This window comes from Zeus faber, assembly GCF_960531495.2.
Source record: "Zeus faber genome assembly, chromosome: 5".
In the NCBI taxonomy this organism is placed as follows: Eukaryota; Metazoa; Chordata; class Actinopteri; order Zeiformes; family Zeidae; genus Zeus; species Zeus faber.
In genome coordinates, this window is record NC_137192.1 from 24,179,543 (window position 1) to 24,203,437 (window position 23,895).

Genomic DNA, 23,895 nt, shown 5'->3' on the forward strand with positions numbered 1-23,895 from the left:
CCCTTGCATGTGCGAGTGCTGTGGGTTAGTGTTTAAGTGCGTGCGTGCGTGTGTGTGAGCGCTTGTATGTGTGAGTGTTGCGTGTTAGCATTTATCTATCTATCTTTTGTGTGTGTGTGTGTGTGTGTGTGTGTGTGTGTGTGTGTGTGTGTGTGTGTGTGTGTGTGTGTATTGGTTTGTGAGCCCTTGCATGTGCGAGTGCTGTGGGTTAGTGTTTAAGTGCGTGCGTGTGTGTGTGTGTGTGTGTGTGTCTATGTGTATGTGTGTGCCTGTGTGCATGTGTGCTCTGGTGTGTGTGTGTGAGCATGCGTTTGTGTTGCTTTTGTACACAAACGTGTCAGAAAGTCGTGTGTAGGTGCCTGTGCACATTTTCCAGTTCCCATAAATTTCAGGTACAGGTGTGTACAGGTTGTTTTTTTTTTAATGCAAGTGTGTGCATTTCTGTATTTATGCATTCGTAAATTAGCATGTGTATATGTGCATCTGTGCGTGCATGTGTGTGACCATCACCTTACTGAGCAGCCGGTCTCCCACACTGCGTGCCAGCTGCTGTGTCTCAGCGATCTGGTCAGCCACGCGTTTCTGCTCGTTCAGTTTCTCCGCCAGCGTCTCCAGCTCGGTGAGCGCCAGCTGCAGTGGCAGCCGGTCCACGTGGCCCTTTGGCGTGTTCTTCAGCATGTCCTGGGGGGGGCACGCATTGTGTAATGACCATGTAATAACATATTCATTGTGTAATAACCATGTTATAATATAATAACACCCGCATTGTAGAAATAATTATGTAATAACACCTGCATTGTGTCATGACATGAATGTACCGTAATGAAGTAACTGCCACATTGTGCAATAACACTTGAATTGTGTAATAACATAAATCTCGCATCGTGTAAAAACAAAACAAATCCTGCATCGTGTAATAACCATGCATTAACACCTGCATTATGCAATGAACATGTAATAACACCCACATATCTAATAACGCCTGCAATGCGTAATAAACTATTTTGTAATTAAACATCTTCAACACGATATGCCATATGTTTTGCTGCATGTGCAAGCCATTACATCATGATATATGAATTAAGACAAAATTGTTGGTGTCTTCTTAGATGTGTTGAATTGTTAAATATCCATTCATTCATTCGTTCACCTTTTAATCACAAACAGTTGTAACCCCTGCAATACATAACCCCAGCATTATGTACATTAGGTACTGCGGCGAAACGTCGGTACGATTACAAAGCGTGCCGTCATTACATATTACTAAATACTGTATTATTTCCTAGGTTTATCTTCCAACTTTTGGGATCCAGTTCTCATTTGACTTTCATTGTTTCCAAACCTCATCCTGCATGCACGACCGTGGGCCAAAACAAACCATGAAAAAGCATATTTCATCACCTTCTAGCACCTGTATGTAAATCTGTCGGTCGTCCTGAGGACGCAACTCAGATCTACCGTTTGAGCTCAGCTTCCTGTAATGTATGATTCATCACAAACACACTTCACCGTCTTAACTGACTTGAGGGTGAGGGGGAAAAAAAAGGCCTGTTTCGCATTCATAACTTATCGTTTTTAAATTCATGGGTAACCAATGCTTAGTGAGGAATGAAATTAGTTGCTGCCAGTTCAGAAGTCCTTGCACTGAACAGAGAGCAGGAAGGAGGGAGTGTGGAAAAAAAAAGAAAACACACAACCCCGGATGACCACGTTGGCAACACTGTGTGAGGTCTGGCTTTTTGTACTTTTTGGTAAAAGCTTGTATCCATTATTGATTGCGTGGCCTGGCAGCGGAGCAGCTTGGAATCTGGCACCTAGCGGGAGTTTAAACCCAGCGCTCACCAACACTGACACACAAGGGCCCACCCGAGGCCTAAGCGGCCTGAGAGCCTGCTTAGGGCCACCAGAGGGGCCCCCGAGAGTGGCTGGAGGGGCCCCCAATCAGTGGCGCGCCGGGAAATGTCCGCCCCGCTGCACGTCCCCATTCCTCCAAACAAAACTAAGTAAAAAAACTGTGTGTTTTTATTTTTGATCGTGTATTTGTAACCTCACCGTGCGATCGGTGCCGCGTCACGCGTGGCACAGCGATTAAACAACCGGAGCCGTACGGGCAACACATTTCATACCTGCAGGAGCAAAATGAACTGAGGAAAGCGCTGGATGGGCTTCACCATCAGTCCGTACAGCGTGATGCGGTCAGGACTGGATGCCTGCTTCTTCTGGATCCGCGGAAAGGAGAGAAGGGGGCGGGGGGGGACGGGACAGACTTGAGGTCAGGGAAACAGCGGCAGAGGGTGAACAGAACATGGAGAGCGCAAGGGAAGGGGAATGAGAAGTTGCGCCGTGCTCCCACTTAGCGAGAGGCACTGGATGCAGGCGATCCTCCGCAGACCGCGCGCGGGCTTGTGCGTGGGAGGGGAAGTTATGAAAATCGGGCCTCGTTAGTCATCTGAGGACGTGAACATTTTAGAAAGGGCGGGGGAGAATTTTGCGTCCAATGTGTGGGCGTGGGCAGAGGTCGGGCGGGTTCTGCTCGTCCTTTCATGGCGCCACGTCGGTACCGCTACCGAGCGGAGGACTCGAGGGAGGCGCTCTCAGGACCCGGAGCAGCAAAGGTCAGGGATGTTGTACAGTGAATTAATGTTTGTTATTGGATCGGAGAGGTCCGTTTGCCGTCTGTTTTACTTTTTTTTTTTTTTTTTTTTTAAATCTTCCTACAATTTTGAAACAAAGTTGACCCGTTTACAATAACAAGTTCTACATTCCAGACCTGCCAACCTGCATGCTGGTTGATAATTAAGCAAAATAATATAATTATTATGTCAGTCCACCCATAGACAGACAGACAGACAGACAGACAGATAGACAGATAGATAGATAGATAGATAGATAGAAAAATACAAATAAAAAATGACAACCTATAATGAAGAATAAACCTGAAACGAAAATAATTAACCTCTGTTTATACAATTCATATTATGATAAAAGTAAGAAATAAAAAATTATATATTTTTAATACATTTATTTTTATCTACCTCTATCGATCATTATATTAGCACTAAATAAAAAAATATTTAAAAAAAATACAACTTAAGAGTATATCAAAAGTTAAGACATCATGTTGGTCAGGTATTCTTTTTAAGTTTTCTATTCCCATAAAAAAAAAAATGGTCAAACTGTATAAAATACGTGGTAAAATACTATTTGTTGCCGGGCAACTACGGAAAATTTAACATTCTGCCAAAGAAGCCTCGGTCTTTACCGATACATGGATTCTGCTGTAACCCTGCGTTGCGGGCTGCAGGTCATCCATGTAGACATCCAAGAGAGAGTGAGAGAGAGAGAGAGGGGAGAGGGGAAGGGAGAGAGAGAGGGGATGCCAGGGGGGTTTGAACAACTCCAACTCCCTGAACAGAGTTGAGATATTTCACTGAATCACTGCAGCACCTTCCGGCTGTCAGCGTCCATGACACAGAGCTGCATTCAAACTGAGCTTACCCGTTGTTTTCCCCTACATGGAATAAAGGTGTAAAAACGTGTTTATTTCTATTATTTCTAATGTCTTTGAGCACCAACTCATTGTCAGATTAAATTAATTACATATCAGCACATGCATTTATTATGAATGCTCAATTTGTTAATCTAGCAATCAATGTTTTCATTCATTGCTAATTGATTACATATAACTTAATTTCACATATTTACAATCTGTAACTAGGTTTACTCACTAAAAATTGAGTGGTTAAATGATAGGATATCTATTTTCGCAACCAAGGCCTTAACTAAGATGTTGTTTGCCATTATTTATCACGGCTCATGGCAACAACCTCACTGAACGTTTTAATACACTGTGCTTAATCACAGCCCAGCCAGAGTAGTACATTTCTCAATAGTGAGGCAGAGTGGACACAGACGACGGGGTTTCTGACACATAGTTCATTGTAGAGAGTGGGCTAGCTGGAATAAGCCCAGGAGCAGATGGACATGTGTCATGACAAGGGCTCCTCTCCTGAGTGTGTGTGGGGATGGGGGTTGTACCTGTTGCTTGTGAGAGCAACTGACAAGCAGCAGGTGAGCAATTACCAATTACCTAGACCCAGGTCAGGTGTGGCTGCTCAAACCACACCATCCCCACACCACAATTAGTTTCTCAATAATAAAGCAGAGTGGTAAGTTTCTCAATAGTAAAGCAAAGTGGTAAGTTTCTCAATAATAAAGCAGAGTGGTAGGTTTTCTCAATAATAAAGAAGAGTGGTAAGTTTCTCAATAATAAAGCAGAGTGGTAAGTTTCTCAATAGTAAAGCAAAGTGGTAAGTTTCTCAACAATAGAGCAGAGTGGTAGGTTTTCTTAAACAAGTTATAAATTATGAGATTAAATTAACAAGGCCTGGGTTGGAATTTATAGCAAACATATCCTTCAATACATGAAGACATCCATTGTACTCGGCAGTCCAGGAACTAGATTTTCCTAGAAATCGTAGTTTCTCAATTTGATCCAGCAAATTCTTTTGTATTTTGAGTCAAATGAATTGGCAAATTTCTACTGCCCTACAATCACATCGATCAATAAATGATACCAAGTTGGGTAGACAATCATGTTGCACTTCTTTAATTCAATTTTCGCATTGAAAACATAGACTCAAAAGTAAAAACGCTGTTAAGAAAAATACAGATATGTAAGATGTTCTTTGCCAAACCAAGGTGCTTTGTGTCCTGTCTCTCCTGTGTTGTTACTACTATCCAACTCAAACCATGCTTTAAATTATTCCAATCCACTTGGTTCCTCAACAGCACAATATCGAAACAAGCACAAAGAAGCAGAAAGAAAGATGGAGAGAATGATGAAATAAATAAAAATAATAAAAGATATATGTATATTCACAAACCCCAGAATGTGAATTTGTCAATTCTGAGCGTATGTTTACTGTGAAATGTTTGGTTTATAGGCTTATTGCCAACATTTTACATCTTAAGTTCCTCTTTCTTGTTCACTGTTTATTTCATACGTTATTGTATTATTTAAGAAAGGTATATTTTATGATTGCCATGACATTTATACTTTAGGTCTTGTTATCTTTGATTTTGTCTTGTTGTTTTTCTGTTATTTCCGGTTATTTTTGTTGTTTATCATTAGTTTAGTGTATATTGACATATTTGTATTGTGTAGTTAACTGTAAGGTTTGCTGTATGTTTGTATTAGATTTATTATTTGTTGTAGATTTTTATTGTATTGCTTTATTAATATTTTGCTACTGGGATTAAAGTCCCTGTACAATCTATCTAATGTCAAGTTGTTTACGTGTTTTCTCGAAACTCACCTTCAGGAATTCCAGGAAGGCCGGTTTGGACATGCAGGCCTTCTTGATCAGCGCCATGGCGTTGGTAAAGTTGTTCACGTAGTCGCTGTAGACGTCCAGCACCATGGATTTGGAAAACTGCACAAGGACAAAAGGGGTCACGTCAGTTTGTTTCTTTGTTTGTTTGGTCTGCATCTTGCCTGCATCTTGAATGTTTGAATTTAAGTCACCGGCAACAATCACAAAATCCAACCTTGGAGGAAAGAAAAAAAAAAAAAACACCTTTGGAAATTGGTCGGTTAGGTGAAGCTAGAAAATGGCCATTTAAGTATAGTGCTCAAATGGGCTGATTGGTTTACCCTCCAAGAGACTGCAACACCCTTCAAATGTCATTTGAGCATTTGGCTGAGGAGTGTGTGCTTGTGATTAAATCCACAATTGCATGTATGTGTGTTCTAGACACTCTCCTTCAATTAAGTGCAAGGTAGCATTTACGGGAGGGAACTAAGAGAATCAGCAAATTGCGAAACAGGAAAAGGAAGAAAAGGAAAACCCCCCAAAAAATCCCTCGTTGTTCACACCCACTGTGTGCTTTTATCTCCGTGCCACAGAGACCATTACCAAACATTACATCAGGCCCAGCAGGCGACACATAGATTGTCGCTGTCGCAGTGAAAAGGGGAAAAAAAAAAAGGAAAATCAATGAACAGTGCCCAGAACCCCTCCCCGTGCACTCATTTAGTGGCTAGGTGGCTCTGAGGATATCAATGGGACGCTGTAATGGCCGGCGGAGGAGAAAGGGGGCTGAAACGACGGTCCAATGGGTAAATAATGAGAGAAGGGTCGTATGGGTGAACCCGTTGCGGGTCATAGTCATACGTAACACCATTATTCTGGTGGCAGAATCCTTATCTTCAAAGAGGGAGCACTGGAAGTGGTAGTACAGATATTCATTGCCGCCGTAATTGACTCCATGTTTGGGGTAAATTATTCCAAGTTTGCTCAATCTACGACCTGTAGCTTGTTATAACTCCCAGGAAATCCCAGGAAATTAGAAACCGCCATTAGCTAGCAAACAATTTCTTGATTGCCTCCTCCTCCGCCCCCCCCCCCCTCCCACCCCACCCCCCACAGATGCAGAAAAACACATTCAAACAAAAAAACTAACCCATACGCACACACACACACACACACACACACACACACACACACACACACATATACACACACACAAACACACACACCTACAGAGACAGTCCCTCCGCAAGAAAGTTTCCACTATACATCCACATCGGTGTTTGTATTTTTACACACTCTCTCACACACACACACGCACACAAACAAACAGACTGACCGAGGCAACAAATAGATCTCCAATTTTCTCGCTGGCGTCCCACTCGGCCACGCGGGACGCCAGCGCGATCTGAAACATGGAGTGGCACTGGGTGATTTCTCTCAGACGGTGGAATATGGGACGGATCTTGCGCGGACTCAAGATGCGCGGCTCGGCTTCCATCAAGGGCCTGTGGTACTCCTGGCGAGAGGGAGAGGGGGAGAGAGATGTGTCACTGGTGTATTTTTATATTTGTTCCATTGTTTATTTGTGGTCGTGTGTGTGTGTGTGTGTGTGTGTGTGCCTGTGTGCGTGCGTGCGTGCGCGCGTGTAACAAGCTACCAAAGAATATTCGACAAGGCAGCCTCTGTAGGTGCTTTCAAGCGAACGCTAAAAACTTTTCAATTAGTCTTCTTAAGCCCGGCCCGCACTCTAAGGAGTTTCAAATCTTAACAGATGTTTAAAATGTTTGAGACCGCGCACATAACAACGTACCGCGACAAATTGAACAGTTTTCCTGCAGCAGCAGCAGCAGCAGCAGCAGCGCACACTAAGAGATTCCATTCACCAACAGCCTGACCTCACAAAGCCGCACGAGTTTTGAGATAGCCAGGCGTGGCTATGCCAGATTGCCAGAGTCCTGACTCTCAAAACCGGAAATCCGATGACGGGCTAGAACTAGCGATGCAACATTTTTGCACAATATTTTACAGAGAATCCAAAAGGGGAAAAAAAACTAAAAACAATGGATGAAGTGAAGGAGACAGCGTGACTGTACATGTTACTTTATGCTTTATGACTTGTTCCGTTTCAGTCAGCTTTGCTCCTGATCGACTCTCGGTCTTTCCCTGGTGATGATCCACAGCCGGCCCGCCCCTCTCGGATCCTAAATACTGAACGTTTAATATTTGCGATTTGCGATAGGTGCGGCCAGCAAAAATTCAAAAAAAAACACAGGTAACATCCCTCAAATCACAGGATGATCTGGCACCATAATCTTTAAAACCATCAAAAAATCAGGACTTTACTTATGATTGAAGGCAGGTGGGAGAATCAGGCCCAAAAGCAATTTTGCATATTCTTGTTGGCATGTGACTTTTATGCTCGTATTATTCTACTTTGTCTTTATATTATACCCATGTAAAGTTTGGGGATCCCATTGCAACAGGAGAACTGCGTGACGGTGTTCGTCGGTTCATCTCCATCCCTGTGTTTAACGAGCTTGTTGACAGATGTGATAAAAGTCGACTGAAATTATACTTGTGCCAGTGTCGTAAGAAAACCCCGGCGAGAAGTTCATTGTGACATGATCTGGAAAAATACTTTGTGTGAGTATTTCAAATTTTAATGAACTCTAGGGCGTTCATCTGGATGGCTGTATTTAACGAGCTCAGTGTCTTCATGACAGTAAAATCCAAGACTCATTGGAAGGCACTGAAATAAGAAAATCATTTGCTGAGGAACAATCGTGATCTTGCATGGTCTCAAATGATGACCCCAAATCTGAAAATGAGTGTAACATTTACACTTTTTATTACAGAGTAAGAATCACTTTCTTATTCTGACCCTGTTTTAATTTATTTTAAATGCATTTTGCTTTGCTTTTATTGTTACTATTTGATGTCCTTCTGTAAATGTAAATTACTTTGAGCTGGATGTCGAGTATGAAAGATGCAATACAAATAAAGGTAATTATTATTAATGTTATTATTACTGAATCATAACAGGCAGTCCACTGACTCGCCTCCCAAATGAGCCAACGAGCAAGAGCCCAAAAAACACAGAATGGCAAAGCAAAATAGATGTTATATTTTTTGTGTTTTCAAACTTTTTCATACATACTGTTTGGCGGCTTTCCCACCAAGGCACAGGAACTAAATGAGTAACCTTCGCAGATGGGAACCTCTGCGGTCCCTAGAGGGCTCCTGGTTGTTCTGCCATTCTGGTTGTCCATCAGTGGCTGTGTTTCGGTTTTTCCATCTCCTTCTATAAAACTAAAGCAGCAAGGGGAAGTGAGTGCTCTTATTCTGCTCTTTACCAATTTTTAAAAATAGAGGTTGCTGTATTTGATGATTGTCGCGGAGCTTGTCTTTGACCAATCAGCGTTGTTCAGCACAACAAACTCCATCCCAATGCTTCCTGTTCCCCCTATAAGTACTACAGTATTTGGGAGATGTTTTTGGTGGACAGTCCAAGAGGTAGAACTTTGGAACCAAGTTCCAGGAAAGATCAGAATATTTCTGTTTTGTATTTTTTGCAATTTGTATATATTTCCCCTCTACCCACATCACATGCTGGATCCCGCCATGCTGGTCATGCCTCCCACACACACACACACATACGGGAACATCCCCACATTACACGCACGACTCACCTGGGCTATACCTCCCTGCTCCTGCAATGATCAGTTCATTACTACCCTGCACCGACACTTTATACCATCATCACTGCTGATGGAAGCCGAGCCGCACATCATCACTGCTGTGTATTTATACTGTGGATAATTACCAATGAGTTTCACTGGTTAGGCATTACTTATATTATTTATATTTTTACAGTTTTGTTACTTGTATTATTATCCACTGTTTTTAATCATATGCTTATCCACCGCACACCACACTTTAAATGCCAGCAGCAAATTGAAAATCTGAATGCAATTTTGCCAGTTGGAGGTGGACGTGTTTGCGTCGCTAGAGACGCCGCAGTGCACGTTATGGTTCTCCCTAGGCGGGAACCAGCCACCGTTGGGCTTGGATGCGCTGGCCCACCCGTGGTCTGAGGCGTTGCTCTACACTTTTCCCACTGTGGCACCCATTCAGCAGGGGCTGGGCAGGGTGTGGGAGGACAACCTGATGCTGGGGCTGGTTGCCTCTTATTGGACCAGCCATCAATGGTTCGCCTATCTGTGCGACATGAGTGTGGGCCCCTCCCGGGAGCTCCCTCTCCACTCGCGTGGCCGCGCAGAATGATTTGGCACCCCTGACGGGCTTAGGGTGCCTTCGGGCCTGGTACATGAGAGGGATAAGCTCCTAGCTTCGGGCCACTCAGAAGCGGTGGTTGCCACTATACAGAACGCCAGGGCGCCCTCTACATGCTTCCAGTACACACTGAGGTGGCGTATTTTTGCCCAGTGGTTTGAACAGCGGGGACACGCCCTCCTCCGACTGCCCTATAGGGCCAATTTTGCAGTTCCTGCAGGAACCCTTCAATGAGGGGAAAGCAGCCACTACACTAAAGATCTAGTTGGCAGTTATTTCCGCATGTCATGTGGGCTTAGACGGTTTCACACCAGGCAGTCACCCACTCGCGTCTCACTTTATGGCGGGTGTGCGCCCAGCCTGGACATCTCATATCCCTTTGTGGGACTTATTGGTAGTTTCGCAGGCTCTGTCAGGGCCTCCGTTTGAGCCACTACACACCGCAGACATCAAGAGCATTTATCTGAAAATGGCCTTGCTGCTGGTGCTTGCCTCGGTGAAACGGGGAGACGGGCTGCAGGCATTGTCAGTCCACCCATCCTGCATACAGTTGGTGGGTGGAGGGGATAGAGTGGTCATGCATCCTAATGCACCCCGAAGGTCATTACCACTCCTTTTTGGAGTCAGGTCATTGAGTTAGTTGCCTTCTCTTCTACGTCTTTGTCGGGCAGCGTCTTAGAGTTCCCCATAGACATTTGTGCATTTTTACATGTTGGATGTTACTAGGTCTGCTCTGCCACATGTCGTGTTTGGCGCACAGACCTAAGTATGCAGGTGTTCCAGAAAGTATCCAAAAAGTATTTTTCTTCCACTCATGGGGCTGTGACCAACATGCCAGTGGGGGTAGGTTTTTACGTGAACCTCCCTCAGGTGATCACCATATTATCGCTTGATGGTATACAGTCCCATATGTTATAGATAGCAGTCCCTGCCATAGGTTACGTAGGCAACCATGGTCGCCTGAGGAGGGACCAGATAAATTACTGCGCTGTGGTTTGGTGGCTTCCGAGGCACTCAGCGGTTAAAAGAGAAGGAAGCGGAAGTCGAGCCGCAATATACCTGCAGGGGCAGGACGGAAGTGCAGGGTCATCACTTCCTCTGCCTTTTCAGGTGTGAATGCAGAGCGTTTCGATTGGATTATGGGATCTGATGATCCGTCCCATGAGTAATAGTTCTGGTCCCTCCTCAACCTACTCCTGCCTGCCTACTCAACCTGGACGTTTTTGCTCATCTCGCAGTTGTGAAATTGCCCTCCTCAGAGATATTAATGATCTCTACCTCCCTCCTGCTTCTGGGTCCCTCGGTATCCTATCTTAAGGAAAGCACTGAATTGCCCTTGTGTGTGAAAAGTGCCGGACAAATAAACATGAGTCTTCCCAATTACACCTTCACCTTACCACCGGTCAGTCACGATATTCTGCTCTCCCACCTCCAAACCCGCGTACAGTTTGTGTTTTGTGGTTCAAATCCCTCTCGGTTAAAGTATCAAACACAGTCATGTCTCTCGCCGATAAAAGCAACACATCGGATCTTGACAGGGCGAGATTTTGCGGTGTACATTAACATCATCAGAATCATTGATCACCGCAGATTCCATTTTGGCGGGGCTGAAGAGGAGATAATGAGAGCTCTCCTTCTTGAGAAGAATTCTAAGCAACTTTGACACATTTATTTTTTATTTTTGCATGTAAATCCTGTATCTCCTGTAATATCTTAAATATTATAGTCGAGTCCAATATGTGGCCGCTGTTGTAAATGGAAAACGACGGGTAGTGCGATGGTCCATCCTCGTCTCAGCGTGACATCGCCGAGACGAGGACGGCTGTTATATTAGGATCATTTACTGCAAGACACTGCGGTAATTTGATGGATATCACTGGTTATCTTCACAACGCCACTCACATCGGTGAAAAGGTGAAGAGATTACATGTGGCAGATGCGTGGTGTGCTAAACAGCTCACCTGCACAATCCTCCGGAGAGACTCCAGGTAGCTGCGCTCACTCTGGATGATGGATCCCAGGATATGGCGCCTGACAACCTGGTGTGGAACGCAGGCCGGTCAGGTAATCTAGCACTAAGAGGACATGATGGGGCTGCGCTGCAGAATACGGGTTTGGTTTAAGCACGGTACTGCTTGATGGATGACACTGTAATTATGCGTTTGTTGCGCTGAGGGGAAAACTCCTCCAGGAACAGTGTCTTTGTTTGAACAAGTCCCCGCTTCGCCGCTGAATGATTGGCTTTCTTTGCGGGGTAAAATAAATAAATAACATTTAATGAATGAATCACCGCTGTCTCTGAAAAAGGAGATTTACAGGAATAGAACACACGTGAAAAGTTAAAATAAACAAAAGTAAAGAATGCCTTCACCTTAAATAGTAATAAAACATTAGATTGCATTGCAGATGTCATCAATCATAGGCCTATTTTCTCTGTCATTGTCATGCGTCAGGTTCATTCTGCAATTTTCCCCCACGGATAAGTGTTTTATATCTATCTATCTATCTATGTATCTATCTAACTATATATATATCTAGCCAAAAATTGCAAATAGAAATCCTTCTTGTTGTGCTGTCTAGTGTTAGCTGTTTATTTCTATTGTGAAGACACCCACTCCTCACTCCACCTGCCCTCCCTCCCTAAAACTGTCCTCCCTCCCTCCCTCCCTCCCCTTCGGCAATCTGGGCTGAAACCGGTGCATTTCATTATAAATTAACAGATGAACCAAAATGATTTAAAAGATGAATGCCTGCACTAGTTTAGCCTTTGAAGTTAAATATAAAATAAAAGAAAACTGGGAAACTAGTTGTAATCCACTGAGCTGCACCTGCTGGCTGGTCAGACCCTCGGGCATGGGACTCAGCTGCGGGGGCGGATGCTTGACCTCCGACATAGCAACATCCAGGTATCCTGCGTCATCCTCCAAGTCTTCTGTAGAAATAAATGGAGAGGAAAAAGATAGGGAGAGGGTAGAGAAAGAGAGAGAAAGAGAGGGGCAACCTTCAGAACTCTCGCCGCAGCAGAAGAAACACAATGACACTCAAGGTTTATTACCGTCTAAAATATGAGGAGTCTTCTGCACTCTACGGAGGAACACGCAAAAGACGGGGAGAAAAAAAAGAGCAAGAGAGCGCAAGAGAGAGAGAGAGAGAGAGAGAGAGAGAGAGAGAGAGATAGAACAAGGCAACTAAATAGGTTTCAAAACAACACTGTACTGTCTGTAGGAGTTGGGGAGGCGTTGGGACGGCGTCTGCAAAAACACCTTCCGACAGCCGCACATCTCTGCACGACTACAAAGATATTCAAAAGCTTCAGAGAAAAATCCTGTAAAATCCCCACTTCACCCACCACCGTAAAGGCATAGATACCAGCAGCCAGCGCTGTTCCAATTAAAGACTTTGGAACGATAACAGAGGTTTGGTGAAAACAAAACAAAACAAAACAAAAGAAAAAAAAAAATAAAGGAGGAGGCATAATGTGCAGATTTCCCCGTGATCAACACCTAAAAATAGCCGCTCCGGCCGCTTTACCTTCTTTGTGATGGCGGAGAGATTTGTCGGGAGGCGCGGGGCAGCTATCGGCGGTTTTACGGCGCGGCGCAACGCTCTATTAGTGCCGTCTAATCTCCCCCCATTGTCTCACTTCAGATTCAGGTTACAGCCCCGCGTCGCCCCATGTGGGCTCCTCGCCGCATGAGCCCCGTCTCTCTTTTCCTCCGCCATCAAAAGCTCCACTTGACCATTGGTCTGTCTATAATCTGTGCACGCCAGCACTACTTATCCTGGCTGCTTTACTGAAGAAAAGAAAAAAAAAAAAAAAACTATAATCATTTAGATCTGTCTCTCCTCACAATGCTTTCATTACTTTCTCCAAGCCTCGATTAGGGCGGGGATCGGGATGAGGCACTTTCTACCTGATTTGACTCGGATGGCATCGCACGTGAGCCCATCACCTGATTCAGAGACGGCCATGCACGCTGGCTTTATGAGCGCACGCACGCGCGCAATCTCTGGAACTCAAGGTCTATCTTTCAGAAAGAGAAATACAGTACGTACCTCATGTAGTACAACAAAGAAAGAACACCAGTTTAGTATCTTGCTATATTAAATGTCGCCCCCCCCCCCAAAACACTTTCAACACGTTACCCGATTGGTCTTTCTTCTGGAGGAAGGACACCCTTCTCATGACGGCGATTTTGGTCTTCTCGAGGCCATCTTTTGTCCCGCTCTTTGCTGCTTTCATGAACTGCTGAACCTGGTGGAGGGGAGAACAAAAAAGGAAGAAGAAGAGGAAGAAGAAGAAGAAGATGAGACCACCAAGAGGAAGAGGGGCCACATCAGGGACTCCGGAGAGGAAGAAAACACTGAGATGGAGAATTCAAATGACGACAGGCTTCTTATCTGATCAGCTGGCACACAGACCCAGTTCCACCCTCCGACTGAGCGTGCTGCTTTATGCAATGTGGGAGAACTCAAGTTGACCACAAACCGAACCCCCGCACCCCCACCCCCCACCACCCATCGGGACCAAACTCGGTGGATCAAGAACCTGTGCGGTTGGTTGTGTGGGGGATAGTATTTTTTAAACGATTCCGCTTTGGGAAACTAGGTCATTAATCGGGGGCAACTTGCACGGGTGTTTATGGAAGTTAATACACAGAATATTTCTTAATAATTCATGCTTCCCATGAAAGCCTCCTCTAAGTCAACCAAGGAGAGACCGAGAGCGAGAGAGCGAGAGCGAGAGAGAGACAGAGAGAGAGAGAGAGAGAGATATAAGATGCTTCAAAGGGAAGCCACAGACCAAAGGAAAAGCAGAGGAAGACAAGGAAGTGAAGGATGTGACGGAAAGTCAGTAAAATTCTCTGAATGCTCAGAGTACGCGGGGCGGGGTATGTTTGTGGCTCTGGATGCTTTAGGATTTCTGCACCGCGGATCCTCCACCCAACCGCTAAGCGTCTGAGCTCCGGTCAAGAGGCTCCGCCAGCGCCAGCAGCGGCTGCACCGCCGCGGCGGGGCAGAGCTCTTTCACGTTCCCACCTCCCCCAGAGTCGGGCAGATACCTTGATGTCATAGCTGCGCTTGCCGGCCAGCCTCGTGACCAGCTCCCGTTTGGTCCGGGCGCACCTTTCCCTCAGCCGATGCACGTCAGGGGAAAGCTACAAGACGGGGTGGGACGGTGAAGGTGAAGGTGAAGGTGAAGGTGACAGTGACGGTGACGGGGGAGCCGAGAGGGCCACGGCGTTAAGGCCCCAACCGAAGGGCAAAGGGTTGGAAGTAGAGTAGAGAGTGGAGCGGTACAGAGGGGAAAGGGCAGGGTGGAGGACAGAGCAGACACAGGGTGGGGGAAATGGGGAAATGGTAAGAAGTGATCAAGGCCAAAAAACAAAACAAAAGCAAGGCAACATCCAGCGGTTAATCACAAGCACAGAGGAGAGTGGCGGTGTGGGGGCGGCGCATCTCAACGCGGGGCCCTCGTTTCGACGTCGTCCCCCCGACCAGAGTGCGGACAGGTCAGGAAGTTTGGACTGAATCATATCGAACAATAAAGAGCTCCTCGGATCGGGGGTCCCAGAGAAAAAATCTTAACGAATGTGGTCTGCGGCCTTTGTCTTATCAAACGAGAAGTCTGTGACGTGAAGAAAGATAAAGAGTGACCGGCTTAGAGACGCAGCTTTGACTCATAAGCGACTAATAACTCGTAACATCGACTTTGAGTTTGCTTGGGCGTCTGGGTGTTTAGATTTGTGAGTAATGATGAACTCAACAAATGAGGATTGAGTCAGTGAACAGCTAATTGAAAGAATTATGTATTTGACGTAGCAAAGACGTGTTTGTCTTTCAGATTTCCTAATGCGTGCAATTGCTTAGCGCGCGAAGCGGCTTTCCTTGGCTTGCTCAGCGGCACAGGACAGACGTGTGCATGTCCACATAGGCGTGTTGACGTGAGAACGCGGCTGAGGGGATTTTAATATATTACCTTTCCTGTCATTACTCCCGACAGTCCTTCCTCGCTCTTTTTGCAGTCGCGATAACGACACGCTGTTTTTCTCTTACCTCCGGTGACTTCTCGCCCGTTCACAATCAATTTAACGCGCCGTATTGTGGGATTACAATGCCAAGCAATATCCATATCCACGCGCATTCAAACTGTAAAAATATGGAAAGGCGGCTGTTGTCAATCTATGCAATAATAACAATCATTCAACTCAGCAAAATACTTAATTAGTATCATTATTGTTGTGATGGCTGCTCTCATTGTAAATTCTCCTTGTACCTGGCAGCAGTGTTGACAACGCTCGGGGGTGAATGTGTGAACACAGTGCCATCGTGTGGACGGCCGCCATGCTGTTCTGCACGCACAGGAGACACGACGCCGCCGACCAGAGCCCAAAACGCAGCGACGCCACAGAACAACCAGTTTTTGGGGCTTTCAGACCGAGGTTATATTTGAAGAAGTTTTAAAGGGCTCTCTAATTTCTTTGAATGTCTTGTGATCCCCCTCTATTTGTGTGCGTGTGTGTGGGTTTTTTTTTTGTTTTATCGGTCATGTAAAGACAATAGACACCCATCCCACTCCTGCAAACTGGAAAAACTCCTGGTAATTTTCCTAATTCAAGACACCACTCCAGTGTCTAATAATTCAAAAAAAGAAGGAAGAACCTTTTCATGTGCCAAAGAGCCATATGAGGAGCATGAAGAACCGTCCACAGAATGGATGGTTCTTTCTTTCTTTTCAGTGATGGTTCTTCAAGGCACCCATTTAGTGGCTGGTACGAGGAACACAAAGAATGATTCTTCATGTTCCTCCTTCCAGCCACTAAATGGGAGGCTGGAAGAACCATCACTGCAAAGAAAGAAAGAACCATCCATTCTGTGGACGGTTCTTCCAGCCACCTATTTAAGTGGATGGCAGGGGGAACATGAAGAAGCGCCCGCAAATTGAAGCCACACAAACCTTTTGAAGCACCCAGTTCAAAAACCATCTATTTCTTTCCCTCCGTAGCCGCTGAGCAGAGCAGCGAGCAGCGAGCGGCGGCGGCGCCGTCCCCAGCAGCACAGATCTGAAAAGATCTGAGCCCCTCTCAAACAGGGAGGACCTCTTGTTTACTCTCATCTCACAACGAAAGTGTGCAGCCTTGACGCCTTTATCCATTTTACATGTTATTCATATTCTAGCTTTTTTCTACATGAATAAGAAAAAGTGCGGGAAACGAAAAATTCTCCTTGAAATATATTTGAAGTGGGAGGGGAGCAAAACGAGACGAGAAAAACACCTTTTACCGAGCTAATCATTTATGAATGCATTTCACTTTAACACACACACACACACACACGCACACACACACACACACACACACACACACACGCACAGGCACACGCACACTCTACCTTGCTCCGAGTGGGTAGTTTGCTCTCGTTATCAGACTGGTCATCGTAGCTCTCGAACTCGCTAGAACTCCAGCCGTTATCTGTGTCCACGGGTCCGTCCCTCTGAACATCTTCATAGATCATATCCTCTATGACGCGCGCACAGCGCACGCACGCACGCACACGCACACACACACACACACACACACACACACACACACACACACACAGTTATCTGCCTAGTCCACAATAGCGTGAGGTTCCTCAGTCAAGTCAGGGTTTTTTGTTCATCAAATGTGCAGAGAAATCACAGAGTTGTTTAAAACGCATGTATGACGAGGCTCCTGCAAACCAAAATGAATCAATTAAAACGGCACAACGTCAACGTAATCAAACACAAAAATCATCATCGTCTTGACAACTAAACTTCCAACTTCCACCAGGAATTTTCATCTTGCAAAAATATGAATCTTTAAAATCAAATTTCACAAATGATCATACTATGATGATACTATTTATTTATTTATCTATTTACGGACCAGTAGTTTGATGAAAAATACCTATTTTGGGGGATATTGATGTAGCATTGGACGCCTCAATATAAAAAGTTTATTTAAATCAATAAAATAAATGATAAAATAACATAATATTAAAATAAATAATAAAATGTAACTATGTATACAAATACAAAATATGATAAAAAATGTGTGCATAAATAATAACGACAGTGCTCAGTTTCGGAGTAGGTGAATTTTATTATTATTTTTTTTTTTTTATTGTATTTGTGAGCTGAAAATAATTCACAAAAAACATGTCTGCTTTAAAAAAAATTGTCCTCCCTCCCTCCCCTTCCTCCATCCCCAAAATCTCTCTCTCTCTCTCTCTCTCTCTCTCTCTCTCTCTCTCTCTCTCTCTCTCTCTCTCTCTCTCTCTCTCTCTCTCTCTCTCTCTCTCTCTCTCTCTCTCTCTCTCTCTCTCTCTCTCTCTCTCTCTCTCTCTCTCTCTCTCTCTCTCTCTCTCTCTCTCTCTCTCTCTCTCTCTCTCTCTCTCTCTCTCTCTCTCTCTCTCCTTAAAGCTTCGTTTCAAATGATGATGCATTTAAAAATTCTGCCATGGGGTTTTTAATGATTTTGGCCCGGGGCGGTGTGGAGCCGGCTCACTGACCTGTTTCGGGGGAGAGCGGGGGATCCTCGCTGGGGACATCGTCGTAGATCACCTCCTCACCGTCCGCCACACGCACCCCTGAGGACAGAGGGAAGTAATTCTGTCACAGTTCACAAAATGTCACGAGATCCACAAATCTGTTTTGAGATTTGTTAAAAATATATTATTGCTGAAGTGATGTGAAAATAAATTCAAACACGTACAAATGATGCTACGTGAAATGTTTTACATGATTTATTTGTGGATGGAGAGGTACACTTGATATGTGTTTTTGAATTTAAAACTCCAAATACAGCTTTGTGGAGTTCATCACATATATTTGTGAATTGTGACATAGAATTCCTTCCATCAGGACGAGGCTGCTCATATTTATTTGACGTTCTCCATTCACACGCGTCTCTCTCTCTCTCTCTCTCTCTCTCTCTCTCCCTCTCTCCCTCCCTCCCTCCCCCCCCTGGCTGCCCAGTTTTTTGAGGCTTTTATTTATAGGTTAGTACTGGGTGCTTCTCGAAGCCACATTTCCACCACTGGAACTTTCCCCAGGAACTAGGAACTCAGTGTGTTTCCACTGCAGGAACCATTGTCAAAAAGTCCCTGTTCGAGGGGGGCTACTTTTCAAAAGTCCAGGAACTTTGGGGGCGGGGCTTGCAGTGCTGAACATTTCTGATTGGTCGAGTACTCGCAACCATTTTATTTCAGCCACCATTTTTTTAAATCTTGCTGTTCTTGTGCTCATCAACATCAGTCGTCTTCCACCCATAGTAAAGGCCCGATATATACTGTATATTTGCCCAAAACAAGGTCAACGCGGGGGATTTAAAACGGTTGACTTTGTTTGTGGTAGCTTCGGGTTCCCTTTATTGGTCTCTTTATCAAAACAGCCTTCGCTTTTTCATCCTAATTTTCGAGGCTGAAAGAACCCTTTAGTTCTAAACTAAACCCTTTGGGACTAAAAAGTTCAGTGCGATTAATTGATAACATAAAAGCTAATGACGTCATCAGGGCGTGGCTCCGTGGCACGTGGGGACCTACGCGACGCTGCGCACCTCCGAGATTTTGTGGCTTGACGTGAGGAGCGTTTCTCCTCATTTCATTTCAAAATGGAGAAGATCGAGGCAAGAGTCTCTGAGCTGGTTCACGCAGACCCCAAGTCTTTCCCTGGCTCCAGGTTTTGTTTTTTTTTTGTTTGTTTTTTTCCCTCGGCCCGTGCCGTCATCCGTCGTCCATCTGAACGCAGCATTAGTTGCTGAGCAACAATAAACATAATATCCTCCTCCGCATCGATGCACACAGCCATGTTTGTGGTTTGTCTTTCTTCTGGAAGCAGGAATCTACTTCTACAGCTTACTGCTCAGGAAGCCTTTTTTTTTTTTTTTACTGGACTGCCCCCTGTCATTCCGATCAGTACTAATACCTCCTGGGTGGGTATTTTAATTGATGAAACTCCCTGCACCGCAAAGTTGATACAACTACAACAAGAACGCAGATTGTTCAGTTCTTATCGACAAGACTTAATAGATTCAATTCTTATTCGCAATTCATCGACAGTCGTTTAATTGTTCACGTCCCTCGTAATAATGCAATGTAATAATATTCCCGAGATGTATTGTGGCCGAAATACACACATACAATGACTGTGGTGTCGTGCAACCCCATTGAAAAGTCTCAGGGGGCTCAGTGTTGAGCAGGGTCGCCGCCCAGCGACAAGGCTCTGGGTTCTGTGTGGAGTTTTCGTGTTCTCCCCATGTTCATGTGGGTTCCCTCCAGTTTTTCCCCATCCCTCAGACACCCCTACCCATGACACATTTTTATTCTCTTGTACATGTGAAGTATTTCCTTGTATCCCTGCTCTCTGTGAAGCACTTCGGAGAACAACTGCTTTTGTTCTTTTAAAGTGCTCTATAGATAAAGATTGACTGATTGACTGATTGAAGATGTATTGTGGCCGTAAGACACACACCTACACACACACAGTTTGAATTATAGGGGGGATGGGGGGGGGGGGGGCTGACCCCTGTAATTAAGAGTTGGAAAAGAGCTAAAAACTACAGGTCGGGGAAACATTTATCGATCCTTATTACCTGTAATCGTAAACATTACAATATATTTCCAATATTCATTCCTGGAAGAATCTTGTAAGACGATTTCATACCATTACGCCGAGCATCGCCCTCTGCACCGGAGAACGCGGCCCGCAGCTCAGATCAAAGCCATCTTTTTTCCAAAGAAAGCAAATAACAACGGCGTGTTTTAATCGTGGATTTATTCATTTTTCTCCATTTTATGATTCAAGGAAATGAAAAAATAAAAATAAAAAAAGCCCTGTGTGTAACCATGCGTAACGGGGACACTTTCTCTGTCATTTCCCCCCGCCGGAGAAAGAAGTTGACCTGTGCGCGCGCACGCGCGCACTCACGCACGCACGCACACACACACACACACACAGAATAAAAACTGTGTCGGTGTCAATCAACCCCATTAAAAAGAACCAGGGGGAGATTCGGCGTTCTGCAGTCACGGCTCTGTGGCAGCATCCGCCTCGTCGGAGGTATTGACCCTTTTCTATCTGCACGCTCCGCCGGATTTGCCATTAACTGCTTTGAGAGTGTTTCAGCCTAATTTAGCTCACTGAGCCTTATTGATTTTGGTCTTAAACTGTGATTTGTCTGCAACACCTTCCCTGGGAAAAAAAAAAAGAAGAAGAAGAAGAAAAAAAAACAAAAGCGGCAACAACCGCTGTTTTCAATTAATCTGACACAAGATGTGCTTTCTGTCACGGATTAGTCAGAGCAGCATTCATTCTAAAAAGTTCCAAATAACCTTGGTTTCCCTTTTTTTTTTTTTTTTTTTTTCTCTCCTCTCTCTTTCTCTCTCTCTCCCCAGACACACAAAGAGCGGTTCTTCCTGTAGAAAAGAGGATTAGCTCCACAAACGCTATTTCCATCTCTTGCTTGTGTTTTTTTTTTTTGGGGGGGGGGGGTTTCCTTTCCCTCACTCTCATTCTCACTACGTATTTTAAGAGCATGCCGCCTGTCTGGGTATCATGATGATTTTTAGCATGTCTGAGAGCCTCCTGGGAACCAAGCTTATATTATTTTAGATAAAAAACGCTGAACCGGGACTTTCTGGCTTCCGTTGTCGAACCTGGAACCAACTTTTCTTGGCAGGTAAAATAAATAAATAAATAAATAAATAAATAATAAACACTCTGGAAAACTCAGCTTCAGATCCCAGCACCCAGCAACACCATCATGCCGCCCTCATGAATTTGTGCCACTTGGTGGAAACGTGCTGAGAAAATCAACAAAAAAAAAACGAAACGAAACATCCCAACATAATAAGTTCTTGTTTGCAAAGTGATTGCAGCGTTGCTTTGTGTCAGATAATTGCGCAATCAATATCAGAGGCTCAAACTAGAACACTCCACGGTCTAAGTGGAAGCTGAAAAAGGGGGATGGCCACGCATTGTGATAAACAGGAAATATTGAATTATTTTCTAAAGGACCATATTGCCTGGACGCACGTTGGAAACGCTTTGGCTCAAGGACAAAACCCACGAGACTCCCAGAGTCTGTTTGTCCAAGTTAGGAATGAAGTGGTGAAATGCGCAGTATGTTGGATGCATGTATGACAATTATAAAAACAAGGCTCAAAACTATCTAAGATAAAATATTTACATTTAAGATTAAACAAAGAGCTATGACCTACATTACATTACGTCACTGATCAGAAAGCGATCTTTTGTTGAAAGCGACTTAAGCCTGGCCCACACGACAAGTCTTTTCAAATGTTAAAAGGGGACCTATTATGCTTCTTTTTTACAAATGTTAATATAGGTCTGCGAGGTCCCCAAAACATGTTTTTTACGCTTATGGCGGAAAATATCAATCAGATTATGCATTCGAGCCATTGTGACATGCCTCTAAACCCGGACGTCCCAGAACGGGCTGTTTCAGTGTGTGTAGCTTTAAATGTAAATGAGCAGCCAAGCCCCTAGTTCTGAGCCAGTGGTGTTCGAGCTTTACTACGGGCTCCGTTTCTACAGTAGTTTCTCTGTAAACAGTCACTGATTTCACCTTATCAGTACACTTAACGAGAAATAAGCAATCCAGTAGTCAAATCTTCACTCATATTAGATCTACAAGGCCTCCTTTAAAAGTTAGTTCCGACTTCTGTTGCTTCAAGCTTGTAGGAGATGCCGACACTACACCGCGACGCACCTCTCACATGCGGGTGTTTCATGCAAATCAAATGAAATAAATACATCTACAATAAAAAAAACAACACTATTTTTACTGTATTGTTTGGAGAAATGCACAGTGGATGGCGATGGAGCAGAAATCTGTGACGAGCTGACGTCAGCAGAAAAATACGCTGCAAAGCGAGCGTTCAGAGCGGTGGGAAGCCTGAGATTTATGTTTACAGCGTTTACTTTGTCATTCGTTTACCTCATTATTTGGCACTTTGGCTACATCTAATATGGACATCCCACATTGTAACACTGAATATGACGGAAAATCAGGAAAAACATAACAGGTCCCCATTTAACAGATGTTGAAAATGTTTGAGACCCGACACATAATGATATGATGACATATCAAATGACAAATTGAGCAGTTTTGTTCCTGTGGTGTGTGGAGCAGCAGCAGCTGCAGCACACACTAACTGATTCCTTTCACCAACAACCGGAGTCCTGATCTCACAAAGCCGCACGAGATTACCGGAGTACCGACCCTCAAAAGCGGAAATCTCGCCCAATCAAACGTGACTTTAGAGTAAACGACCATGGAGGAGGACGGGAACAACGTTGCTATATTTTTTTTTGCACTATATTTTACAGAGAATCCAAAAGGAAAAAAAAAATAATAACAAGGGATGAAGTGAAGGACACAGCGTGAGCATGGAGTCCACATGTTACTTTGACTGATCTGTCTTTCCCACGTGATGAGCCACAGCCTGCGTTCCACCCGCAGGATATCAGATCCAAAACATCGATGCACGCTTAACGGTTGTAACGGGGACGACTTCCGAGCAGAAACACTGGGAACATCCCTCACATTACAGGATGATCTGGCACCGTAACCTGTACAACTATCAAACATTTTGTCACAGTATCAAACCAACTGTATGTCACAGTCACAGTTAACCCTTCTCTGGGAACAAGTAGCACCAGAAGGAAGTCAGTCTTTCTCTACGCCAGCGACTCCAAGCGACAGCGAGAGAGCGAGCGAATCGCCCAAAAAAAAAGTTGAGCTGTAGTCTAGTCAGTGCAAATGAGACGTGACGCGCCGAACCGACAAACCAAACAAACCAATCTTCCTGGAATGAACCCTGGAACGGCAACGGCGGATTGTTGGAATGTACAGTGATGTCATACATCTCTTATTTCTCCTAAAACAGCCCAACAAAACATGTTTCTGATAATAAATTGAGGCGAGAGATGGGCCGTGAAGGAGCTGAACAACAATGCATTTCTCATCTGTAGCGGCTTTCGCTTGAAGGTTTGTAAACAGCATTCGGGAGTTCCGTCCATCCGGCTAAAACAGCCTGCCTGCCCGTCCCACGAGAGACTGATACACGGCATCATGGGTCCCTCCACAATGTCAGGAAATAACCACCCAATCGGAGTTGGGTATGCAAATCAGCGGGTACGCTTATGACACCAAGTGTTTTGTCGCTGCATGTGTGAATGTGGGGTAAGAGAGGGGTTAGTTGTTTTTTTTTTTAATAAAGACATATATATATATATATA

General features: G+C 44.6%; 1 protein-coding gene across 1 annotated transcript in view; it reads right to left on the bottom strand.

Moving 5' to 3' along the window:
- The window catches only part of arhgef10la (Rho guanine nucleotide exchange factor (GEF) 10-like a), a 178,697-nt gene that overhangs the window by 118,982 nt on the left and 35,820 nt on the right, over positions 1–23,895 (bottom strand). The window contains exons 5-13 of the mRNA XM_080001492.1: positions 18,144–18,221; positions 17,001–17,128; positions 13,755–13,863; positions 12,437–12,540; positions 11,570–11,647; positions 6,652–6,831; positions 5,319–5,435; positions 2,127–2,219; positions 511–681 (exon numbers count right to left, since the gene is read on the bottom strand). Of these exons, the coding sequence (XP_079857618.1) occupies positions 511–681; positions 2,127–2,219; positions 5,319–5,435; positions 6,652–6,831; positions 11,570–11,647; positions 12,437–12,540; positions 13,755–13,863; positions 17,001–17,128; positions 18,144–18,221 (1,058 nt within the window). The remainder of the gene's footprint in view (positions 1–510; positions 682–2,126; positions 2,220–5,318; positions 5,436–6,651; positions 6,832–11,569; positions 11,648–12,436; positions 12,541–13,754; positions 13,864–17,000; positions 17,129–18,143; positions 18,222–23,895) is intronic.